Source organism: Calidris pugnax, unplaced genomic scaffold (genome assembly GCF_001431845.1).
Source record: "Calidris pugnax isolate Ruff unplaced genomic scaffold, ASM143184v1 scaffold273, whole genome shotgun sequence".
Taxonomy (NCBI): domain Eukaryota; kingdom Metazoa; phylum Chordata; class Aves; order Charadriiformes; family Scolopacidae; genus Calidris; species Calidris pugnax.
Genome location: NW_015094508.1, coordinates 5024019 through 5035969, shown reverse-complemented (window position 1 = coordinate 5035969; position 11951 = coordinate 5024019). Strand labels below are relative to the sequence as shown.

The 11951-nt window shown below is 38.7% G+C and overlaps 1 protein-coding gene across 1 annotated transcript in view; it reads left to right on the top strand.

The window, feature by feature from the left end:
* The first annotated feature begins 526 nt into the window (after positions 1-526).
* Positions 527-11951, top strand: part of ARSB (arylsulfatase B) — a 66075-nt gene continuing 54650 nt past the window's right edge. Inside the window, exons 1-3 of the mRNA XM_014964822.1 lie at positions 527-709; positions 3174-3364; positions 3930-4137. Coding sequence (XP_014820308.1) covers positions 634-709; positions 3174-3364; positions 3930-4137 — 475 coding nt within the window. The 5' untranslated portion in view covers positions 527-633. The remainder of the gene's footprint in view (positions 710-3173; positions 3365-3929; positions 4138-11951) is intronic.

The window sequence follows — 11951 nt, the reverse complement described above, 5'->3', positions numbered from 1 at the left end:
GTGTATTATGAGAGTAATGCAAAAGGAGTAATGGAAGAAGCACTGTCTCAGCCTTTATCATCTTTTCCTCTGGTGACTGTTCTCTGGTACAGGCAAAAGCTTGGTAGCTTCACCTGCCATGTGCCTTTTTGCCCATCTCAATCCCATTTAAAATCTCTCTCTCCATGCTGAGATGTTGACCCTGGCCTTCAAAGAGACCATAATGGTAATTGTTACCTATTAGATTTTTAGATGAAAACGCAAAAGGCTTTACTTTTTTTTTTTTTTTAATTGCACTAGATTTATGCCTGGGAAGATCTTGTAAACCCCTCTGGTGCTATTTCCTTGGCTTCCTCCATACTCCCCTTGCCCTCCCCCTGTGGCTTCTTCATCTTCCTCGGTGCTACGTTGAAGGCAGGAATCCCCCAAACTAATGCTAGGCTCTGGTGTAGCTTTGTTTCTTTCTGCACCTTCTTACAAAGTACCCTACAGGAACACGTTGCTGTGCTGTGACTCACCTCACGTCCTTCTTTTCTCTGCTAGATCCACACTGGTTTACAACACCAGATAATTTGGCCGTGCCAGCCCAGCTGTCTGCCACTGGATGAGAAACTCCTCCCGGAGCTGCTTCAGGAAGCAGGATACGTTACTCACATGGTGGGGAAGTGGCATTTGGGGATGTACAAAAAAGAATGCCTTCCAACCCGCAGAGGATTTGATACTTACTTTGGTAAGTATTGTTATATTTAATATGGGCAATGAATATGGTGTTAAAAATTATGAGAAACTGACCAATTCTTCTAAGAACAGCAGATTTACTATTAGTGCATAAGTAAATCAATACCTGGCCATGCATGTTTCCAAAGTATAACTATTTAAAATAAGATAGTGCTTTAAATGCATGCCCAAGCCTTACTGAAGAATCCCTTACTGAAGAATATCCTAATTATTGAGTGGCTCCAAAGAAATTATTTCAGCCTTATGATCTGCATTTAATTTGCTACCATGATGGTTAGAAGATTTAAGGCTTGATTTTATTAAAAAAAAAAAAAGATTTTATAAACATCCTATGTTAGATCAGACAGTAGACGTGGCTTGCTCTGCAAATAATGTTACACTTCTAAAAGCTGATATTTTTAAGAAGGAAATGGACATCATACCACGCTGTGCTCGGGCTTTGTGAATAGAGTAGCACTGGTTTTCCGGAGCCTCTGGCAAGGAATATGGTGTGAGAGTCTCTACTAAACAGTATTCAAAAGGTCTGTTGCAGGAACTCACAAGTTATGAAGTCAAACCCTCAGATTAAAAGAAATAACTCCAAAATCAGGTTGTCCAAGTGTGACTGTGTTACAAAGCAACTTGTAGCTACATATTGTTTATTCTTTCTCTCGCGAAGGCTTGTGTCCCAATATTGATTGGCCTTTTATTAGTTTTGCACAAGTGCCACAGATGTTACGTGCACCCGGCTGCCTGCCATACATCTCACTCCACGTGGTACCAAAGGCAAAGTTGTCCATTGCCAGTTGGTTTTTTTTAAGACATTTTTGTTAGATGGAGGATTTCACAAGTTCATTATCTTCAAAATAGCTTTGCAAGCTCTTCATAATGCTGCTGCCCACTGCTACAGCTGAGAAAGTAGAATACAGAGAAACTTACACTGAAGTCCACGTTCCTCTTGTCTGACTTTAGGCACTTAAATATTAAGAGCCTGACATTGCTTCGTGCCCATTATAGGCAGCGGTGATCCAAACTTTCATTGTGAAGTACTGTTCCCTTAGGTTGTTTGTCTCTTTTGACTCTTCAGGGAGCTTGGGGCCGTGGTTTCACAACTGCATTAAGCTAATAGACATGGATTTTAATATGACTGCTCATTGCTTAAACATATATGCCTCCTCCCATACCTTAGCAGGAGCTTGTGATGTTTTTGATAGCACAGATGTAGGGAGGCTGGCGGTCCTTGTGAAATCTCACCCTGGGACCCAGTTGGCTCTTAACGCAGGGGCCTTAATACAGGCTGGTTCTGGGCAAGGTTGTTGGTTGAGTGCCCAGCGTGACATTGTTTTTCAGAAAATGTAGCAGTTTAATATCCTGTAAAGTTCATGTAATCTCTGTAGGTATTAATTGTGATTAAGAGTCATTTGATTCTTTGGCAAACTTGATGCAGTGTCTCCCCTACTGGACGCTCAAAATGGAAAATTGTAACTTGTGGCTCTGAGTACATTGATGTAGGCAGTCTGCCCATGAAATTGCTCCTTATGCTTTGAAACAAAAGCCATTTTATCCTCCTAAAAATGTTTAGAAGTTTATGTTGTTTTCAAAACATAACTTCATTCTTTCTGTACATAATTTTTTGCACAGGTAACTGTACTCGAAGCTGCTGAGTAAAAATTCAAGTGGAGTTCCTCCATTTTGTTTTTTTGTCCCCAATTTTAGTTTGGCTTTGCAGAGCTTAAGAATAGATTTTTGCACATTTGTGTGTTCTTTCAGGATATTGGGGGATAAATATGAAATCTAATTTCCAAAGTAACAATTAGTGAGATTCAGAAAATTTTGAAGAGGTTTATTTCTGGTCATTAAAAAGCAAAAGCACTCAGTGCTTGACAGGATAGCCCTTGATAGGAGCAAATCTACACCTTTAGAGTTTTTGTGTAGTTTGTTTCTTCTAGGTATCTTTAAATAACAGTATCTTGTTTTCACCAGTTGGTGTCAGCAGTGGATCAGAAGTTGCTTTAGAGCGGACATTAAAAATGCTTCGTACTTGGATGTTTTTGAATAAATAAAAAAATAAATCCAGACTTTCTAATGGAGAGAAGACTTCTGTGAAAATACAAATATACAAAATCACAGCCACTAAAAACCAGAGTAGTACATGGATAAGTTGCTGCCTTTGCTGTCACTGCATTAGTTTAATGCTAATGTATTTGATACCCAGTTATGAATATAAAGTCATTGAACTGCTGTCAAAATCTTTTGCGTGTTTTGAAATTACCACTTGCATTAGCGATGAAGTCTATGAATTACTAAATGTTGAGTTACTTAGACCTGTCATGGGATGTCACTACAAATGGTCAAGTGCTGGATAAGCTCAAAACCACTAAAGTTTTGACATTTATTTTTTACCTTTTTCCCCTCTGTTATGTCTGTTTATATGACATTGTGTTGGCCAGCTTATTTGACATCTTTTCCTCTTTTAGGCTACCTACTGGGGAGTGAGGATTATTATTCCCACGACCGTTGTGTCCTCATCAAAACAAAGAACATCACACGCTGTGCTTTGGACTTTCGAGATGGAGAAGAAGTTGCAACTGGGTTTAAAAACATTTACTCTACAAATTTATTCACAGAGAGAGCTATAGATCTTATAGCCAATCACAGAATTGAGAAGGTATAGTCTGCAGATGTTTTTGATAACTTTAGCACTAAAGAATGTTTTTTAAAAAAAGCTAATGAAATATTAGTGGTGAGACCTGCATTTGAGCTGTAATTTGGGGCTTTTCAGCAGGGTGCATAGAGCTAAATGAGAGAAATAGTGCTGGTAAAACAGGGCTGGTGCCTTGTCTGCTGTCAGAATCAGCTTTGGGTGCACAGCCCTGGTCTGCTACCCTTCTCCATTTCTTTATTTAGTAGTGTTAGTAATGGATTTGTAGAAATTATTTAGCATGTAGTTTACTCTCCTAACATGAGAATGAGAAGTTTAATGTGAGAAGTTTCATAAAAAGAAACTGTTAGTAACTGTGTTATGAAGATACACCTGATCTTTTTCCACAGCTTTGCAAAAGTCCTTTGTCAAAGTTATTAGTTTATGCTTAAAGATTAGAAGAAAGAAGTGTATAAGAAATCAGAATGCAGTGCCTGCAGCTGTTGATGAATCGAGGCTGCTTTTGCTGCAGTAACTTTTGCATTTGGTACTTTATGTTCAACTAATTGCCACTGTATCCCTTCCACCCCAGCCCCTCTTCCTCTACCTCGCTTTTCAGTCTGTCCATGAACCTCTCGAGGTCCCTGAAGCATACATAAAAGCATATTCCTCCATTAAAGACGTAAAGAGGCGCCATTATGCAGGGATGGTGACTCTTATGGACGAAGCTGTAGGAAATCTTACTGATGCTCTGAAAAGATACGGTCTTTGGGACAACACGATTCTTATTTTCTCTACTGGTAAGTTCATTTAAATATTCTTTCAGTAATAACTTTGACACAGTGTCTGAGAATCATAGAATCATCTGGGTCAGAAGGGACCTTCAAGGTCATCTAGTCTGACCTCCCTACAGTCAGCAGGGACACCCCCAACTAGACCAGGTTGCCCGGGGCCTCATCGAGCCTCACCTTGAATATCTCCAGGGATGGGGCCTCAACCACCTCCCTGGGCAGCCTGTTCCAGTGCTCCACCACCCTCATAGTAAAGAATTTATTCCTAATGTCTAATCTAAATCTGCTTTTCTCCAGTTTAAAGCCATTACCCCTTGTTCTGTCATTGATAGCCTTTGTAAACAGGCTCTCCCCATCTCTCCTGTAGGCCCCCCTCAGGTACTGGAAGGCAGTTATTAGGTCTCCCTGGAGCCTCCTCTTCTCCAGGCTGAACAACCCCAGCTCCCTCAGCCTGTCCTCGTAGCAGAGATGCTCCAACCCCCCGATCATTTTAGTGGACACCCACTCCACCAGGTCCATGTCCTTCCTATATGAGGGCTCCAGATCTGCACACAATACTCCAGGTGAGGTCTCACCAGAGCAAAGTGGCAGAATCACCTCTCTGGACCTGCTGGAGACATCTGCCCCTCTGTTCTTCCCCCATATATTTTCTAACCACAGAAGAATAGTGGAAGTTAAACAGGACTTTAAACCAGAAGGAGCAGTTTCTCTCCTCCCTCCTATGGCTTTCTCAAGCATGACAAAAACAACTCTGCAAATGGGGGATACTTCTATTGCAGCAAAAAGAGCATTGTAAAAACTGAGCAGTGTGGTGAAGTTGGAGGCATCTTACTTGCCCCTGTGATTAGTGAGTATCTGTCAGAATTGAATCCTACTGAGAGCAATGGACCAAAGTAATTTGTCCTGAGCTATAGGTAGCTCTCTGATCAGTCTATGAAGTGCCACGTGTTGCATGAAGTACAAACAGCCAGACAGCAAGCCGTTTCAAGTCAAAACTCTTTATTTCCCTTACTTCCATATAACATGTAATTTTTGTCTTGCTTGTAATATTTCACTGGCACCTTACCCCCATGAAGCAAAGGTCTGTTAATTAAAAAGCTTGATATATGATGAGACAGTCTAGGCTGCCAAATTACACCCTAAGTTTTTGTATGTACTATCACACACTATCTGGTTTCCTTATTATTAGGATAATGCAAATAATACATTACAAAGCAGCCTCTTTTGTTTCCAAAATAGGAATGAAACAACCTTTTTGCGATACAGCTGCTTGGCTGGGTTTCAGGAACATAGCTGATCTTGTTCGGTTGGGAGTGGGAAGTAGCCTTTCAAGGCTTACAGTTGCTCTTTTGCTCAGGCTGTAAAAATGGCAAATTAATTTTCAATGAACACTTTAAAAAAAACCCCAAACCAGCAACACAAAAAACCCCCCACTACACCCCAAAACCCTAAGTTTTGATGAAAATGCAGTGATATGTTTTGAGTTTAGCAGCTGCTTCCTATAGCAGTTGGAATCTTGGAATTTCATTTTGAGTCCAAACCTGTTTGCCTTGTGGTGTTGCATTTGTGTCCAGGTTTTCTCTCTAACAGGATTCGGTAACTCTTCTATGCCTGTTTCTGTTTATGATGTTTTCATATTTAGAACTGAAAGTAAGCAAAGCCATATGGAGAATGATACCAATATTTATTCCATATGGAAAACATCCAGAGTTTGCTGATGGGGTCCTGGTAGAGTTATTTCAGTAACGTTTGCTCACTATGTTGTGGAATAAAACTAAGGACATCTGAGTTGGAATTAAAGGGTATGGCTGAATTAAAAAGACAAATTTATTTTTTTGTTTATAATTTTTTTTTTCCAAACAATGACAGTATATCCTGCTTTTAACAGTAGTTACCTTGCAATCAATTACAGGTATGTTTCAAAAAGAGTCAGACAGTCAAGAGAATCCAGTGTCTGCCCTATCTAATGGCACTTATCTTAAGTTAATTGACATTTTACACTGCCAGGAGTCAAATTTAATATGATTGAAATGCAGGAAAATTAGGCCTAGATCAAGCAGGTCAGGAGGAAAAGGTTTAGGTTTTTTTCAGTCTTCTCTCTTCACTTCAAACAACTATTCTTTACAGGCATGAAACATTGCGTGCATTAAAGACCTAGTTTCCAAAAAGCAAATGTCAAAAACATTAAGCATTTAAAAAAAAAAGGGCAAAAAATAAGAAGCGTGAAATCTATTCAGCTTTTCTATATTATATTTATCACTTTTGCAGATGTTGTGTTTTAAAACTGGAATGAGAAAGTGGTTGAAAAGAAACACGAGAGGGTCTGCAATTGAGCATCTTGTTCAGAGAGTTGTGCTATGTGAGATCTCTCTGCACAGCTTTCAGATCCTTTGTAAACGGGAGTTTTAGTGTGCACTGGTAGCTAAAATACGGGTATATACTTACAGGATGATATTACCTTCAGCTCTTGAGTGCATGGCTGCCCGAGGAAGCTGTGCACCCTCTCCCTGCCCTAATTGTTCTCCTGAGACTGGGGGACCCTCCTCTTGCTTGGTACCTCAAGAGAGATGTGTTTCCCTCTCTGATCAGGAATTCTCTCCAAGAAAGTTCTTCCCATGTTGTAAGGTTAAGAATCAATTTAAGGATTTAAATGAAAACTGCGAGGGAGAATCTAGGGAAAGATAAAGTGTATCCATAATTTTAATGACCGGTATATACGTGTTTCTTCAGCATAGCAGTTAAAGACAGAGAATCATAAAAGCACCGTGTTTTGTTATACACCTGTGTGGTTTGACAACTGTAGTGGTGGAAACCTGCAGAGGATGAAGAAGTGAAGAGCATACTTTATGGTAGATTTTACTAGATTCGATACTATTCCCAGTTGAGTTGTGGCCACAATTCACACTTGGATGTTTGCATTTCTCATTGCTTCAAAATTCCCCCCCTGCAAAATAATTTACAAGTGATCATTTGCTGTTGTGTGCTATAGCAAGTAGTATTGCAACAAACTACAGTCTTCCAGGTGATTCCTTCACTGTGGAGTGCCCACCCCAAAATTCAAGATCTCTTTTTAGTGAGTGCTCATTGAAATACTCTAGAACATGGTGTAATCTTTGCTGTCATGGTAGATTTCTTTTTATTAAACTCTTCTGTGTTTCTTCCTATTTGTATATGTTATGGCTCAACCAGGATTGCCTTGAAAACTTGCCAGTTGGCAAATGGAAATACTACACATTTTGAAAGGGCCTTGTAAAATGTGTAGAAGAACTCCAGTTCCTCTCCTGATGGAGACACCAGCCCAAAAATGAAGTAATCTTGTCATTAGCAAAGTCTGACTCCATCAGTATATTGTCTAAATCAGTATCTCTGGTGTATTTTTGGACAGATATGCAAGATATTTCTACAGGTAAACAAGAAAAGGAAAAAGATGAGCTAGTTCAATGGTATGTAGGGTTATACTTGTGTATCAAGTAGTAGCTTGCAAAGTTTTGACTGGTGTGGTACGGAATCAAGGTTGCTTCTATGGAGCACCCGTTATACTGCAGATAAAAGTAAGTCTACACTAATGATATTGGTAGTGAAAATGAAGTCATTGCCTGTTCAAACAAAACAGGTAAAAATCTTGCAGCAGTGTCTCAGGTACCCACAGACTTTTAGCCACTTGAAATGAAAAAGAATGAGGTGCAGGGTTTATTTTTCTCGTAAGAGGCTGTAACTACCAACTTTCCTGAAGAGGGCCTTGATTTAAAATAAATAAAGGTCGTAAAAAGCATTCAATTGGTACAAATTTACCTCAGCACTATTAACACTGGCTTAGAGTCCAAATTTTGCTTCAAATATAGACCTATGATTTGAGGTATTAAGTGGTCATTTGCTGTAAATCCATGTGTTTATAGTTTCTGCAACATATTGCAAGTAATTTTGGTGGAAACTTGCCAACATTAGAGCAAAGGAATCCGACCTCTAATTTCAGTCCTGTATTAAAACTACTTTGCTTTATTTTCTTTCAGCTGTTTAATATACTACATAGTTTTGGAGCAAAACTCCTTACTGCTCTTTCTTCCAATATGTCTGTTAATTCTTAAATGTGGATTAGCACTGTAGTGTCTGGTAGTTGCCATAAGAGGGCTTTGAACAGTAAAATATGTGGAACTTTTCAAGCCTTGGTTTATGTTGCTAAGAGGAAACCACATAAATCCTTTCCATAATGGAGCATGTGACAGTGATGACTGTTTTCACTCCAAAAGAAGGTCTTTTTATCATTTTAGAATTATGATTAATGAGAGCACAGATTGTTTGGGACATACTTATTGATGTTTATAGAGTCTTTCTCTCACTCAATTGAATTTTTTTCCTCAAAAATTTCGTATTACCCTAATATCGACCATTTCTCAGTCTCTCTTTTTCTTTTGTTTTCATTTCTTTTTTTTTTCTTTTTTTTTTTTTTTTTTAATTTCATCCAACTACCTCCAGATATGGCATAATGGGACCTGGTTACCTTAAAATAGCCAACTGATTCCTCCTCCCAACTTTTTTGTTTTTTTTTTTTTTTTTTTTTTTTTTTTTTTTTTTTTTAATTTCATCCAGCATATTGTGGCTTTTGTCTAACAAAATGTTGGGATTTTTCTTGCTTGTTTCCAGCTCCTACTTTGGTAGAAACCAGGGATCTGATTTTCACTGGTTCCCTAAGGTCAGCTTTTTATCTTCTCCCTGATGTCTTTGCTCCTGAATGAACTCCTGCTCCTTCTCTTTTGCTGGTAAGGGACTTCAGAGAGATTTTTGATTGCAGATTGTCCAAGCTAAGCGAAGGACAGGTTGGTTAGAACAGTTGTTCTCTAGCTGTGGTGTCAGACATGCTGATTTTGAAGGTTGTGATGTCGGATTATTTTTTTTAAGTAAACTTGCTCAGTTACAGATCTGAAGACTACATTAATTACTCTTGCCACAAGGTTCTGGGAGGTTCTGAGAGGTTTGATGCATTGCCAGCAAGGGCGACGTCTGGGCATCTACAGGCTGAGCATCTGTTGCTTCCTAAGAGGAAATCAGCACAGGTGCCTTAGCAAACTAGTTATATACATATGTATGCCCAAGTACTCTTTTCTATGTCTCGATTGTTTAAGCTTTTTATATTATACAGGCAAAAGTTGTGGCTGATCACTGTACTTGCATTGGTCAGAGTTGTTGCATGTCAGTGATAAAGAGTGAAAAGTGCATGTGGTTGGTGTTTTACATTCCACTGTTGGCTCAAATTCTTTTTTTAGGCTTTTTCCACATTAAAGTATGGGTGGCAAGAATAATTTTTGTAGAAATATAAGAAGATTTTCTGTGTCATATGATGCAGATAATAGTAATGAGACACCCAATCTGGTTTGTAAGAATATATTATCAAAGGTGGAAATGTTATCTTATGATGTAATTTAATTTCAAAATGAAAACTGAGAAGATGTTGATAGTCAATATAGTAATTATTTTTTTTCCCCTGTTTTAAAATCCCGTGATAACCCAAAATGTTTTGTAGGAAATGTTTATTTAACTTCCCTTCCTTCCAGCATTAGCCCCTCCCCATCCACCCTGCTTTTTCTGTGGAAAACTAACTCTCCAAACCCGAGTTCCTGAACTGGGGGTGACTTTGTGCCACGGACACTCGCTTCCCTTTTCCCTTTGTTTTCAAAAATTCCAGCAGAAGTGGAATCTTGAATTTTTCTTCCTGCTTTTAGCGAATGCCAGTGCCTAAAGTGAAGTTCACTTCTAAGTGAAACTCAGAAGTGACTTCTGCCCAGAGTCTTCATGCTGGCCATTTTTGTGTAAAGCTTTGACTTATGCCTGCTAATAGTTATCCTAGCAGTTTTTTTTCTTAGACTGAGATGAACGACGAAAACAACTCATTTTACGTGTTTACAACATTTAATAGTTTCCCACAGCTCTCAAAAGGTTATCTTAGACTATGATTACTATTAAGCTGTACTGGTTTGCTCTTTGTAATAGTGTTTAAGAAGCCATTATTCTTTGTGTCAGAATCTTCTACCCCCAAATCAGGGGTCAGGGTCAGCGCTCTGTCGCTGGGACAAGTCCAAAGTTTTCTCGACTGTGTCTCATTTGACTTGCTTACTGCAGACATATGAACAGTTTGTCAGGTTATTCCCATTGTTTACAGGTTAAAATTTCCCTCTTGTGTTTTTCTTGTGTTTAGTGACGGTGAAAGCTGACGCAGCAGGGTCTGTAACTACTGAGACCTGTTTAATTACTGAGACTGCTTACAATCAAAGCAGTCGCCTGTAACTGTCTGCACCAGAATTGCTCCTATCATGAAAGCTGCACTGGGAGTTTAAAAAAAAAAAAGGAAAAAAAGGAAAAAAAGGATCCAATAGGATGAAAAAGGACATTGTTCACACAGCTTTTGTAGGGCTAAATTTGTAACTATTGGAATCTTGTGTACATCAAATGCATTTTTTTCCATGAGATCAATTTTCCTTTCTTTTTTTTTCTTTTTCCCCACTGTAGAAAAGTCAGGAGAATAAAGAGACAGTTCTGGTGAGTTACAAAAAACTGTAGAGGTTGATTTATCTGAGCACAACTCAGTAAAAGTTGCTGTGTAAAAGCTCAGTAAAGTTGCTCAGCAAATGGTTCTCTGAAGCAGGAGAGGTATTATATTCCCTTGATGGAAAATAAAAGCCCTGTGGGTGTATTTAAAGCATAACAAGAATTACATTAGCAGAATTTTATAGTAGAAGATGTAGTTTTCTGTCTCTATTGTTCCTCTAATGGAAAGGCTTTCAGTAGTTCTTCTATCGCACACACAAAAAATCTGTATTAAGCACTGAAAATATAATAATGCGTCAGCACTCTAAAGACACTTCTGAGTGGCTTTTCTGCTGCTTATGTTGAACCTTCAAGGTTACTCTCTCCACTGAGAGTATACAGCATCGAACTGAAGTATACAACAGATGTTTTTTCATCAGCTGGTGTTAACCAAATGATTTTGGCTCATTTCGTTGGAAATATATGTTTCGTGTTAGCCATCAGAGGGAGCGTGCTTGCATTTCTGTCACACTTGCAGCATGATTGAAAAACCCAGCAACAAATGGATCTTTCAGATGCAATATGGGGAAGCAGGGAAGAACTTGAGTTCAAATTAAGGGCAAAGTTATTCTCTAATTCATGCTGCGAGTCTGTTATCCGCAGTGTAGATCTCTGCTGTGTATTCTGTTCTCTTTTTTTATTTTTTTCAATGAAACCTCAATGGGAGTTCCGCACTTGGAACACGTACAGAATAAGCATTATTCATGCTGTGAAGATCAGAGGGGAGAAATTTTCCCCAAATGTGATCCTTTACCGCTATTATCGACAGCACTCTCTGTTTAACTGTGAGTCACAACCATGAGCTTAAATCACACAAAGGAAGGGCTCTGAAGTCCTGTTCTGTGACCTAGACTTTCAGCAAGAATGTTGGAGGTCAAAAATGAGATGCATTTACAGAGCTGTGCATTGAAGCTGTCTGGTGCTTGCTCGTATTGTGTCTGGCAGTAGTAAGTGCTATTTAATTCCCTCTCAAATATATGAAATTCACCCAGAAAATTAAAAACGGTTTGGTTTTTTTTTTTTTTTTTTTAAAGCAACAACTAACTGCCTGCTTGTTTTGTTGATATTGGCAACTGATTGTAGTGTTTCATCTAAACTTCTGTGTATAAGAATTATGCATGAAGACTTTTCTCCTGCTTATATGCATCACTTCATTTTTTAATAAGTACATGTTAAGTGGTACATAGTGGTATCATGTCTGCTGAATAGCTGGGGGGGTTCTAAACTATTGCATGAGCGTTGCT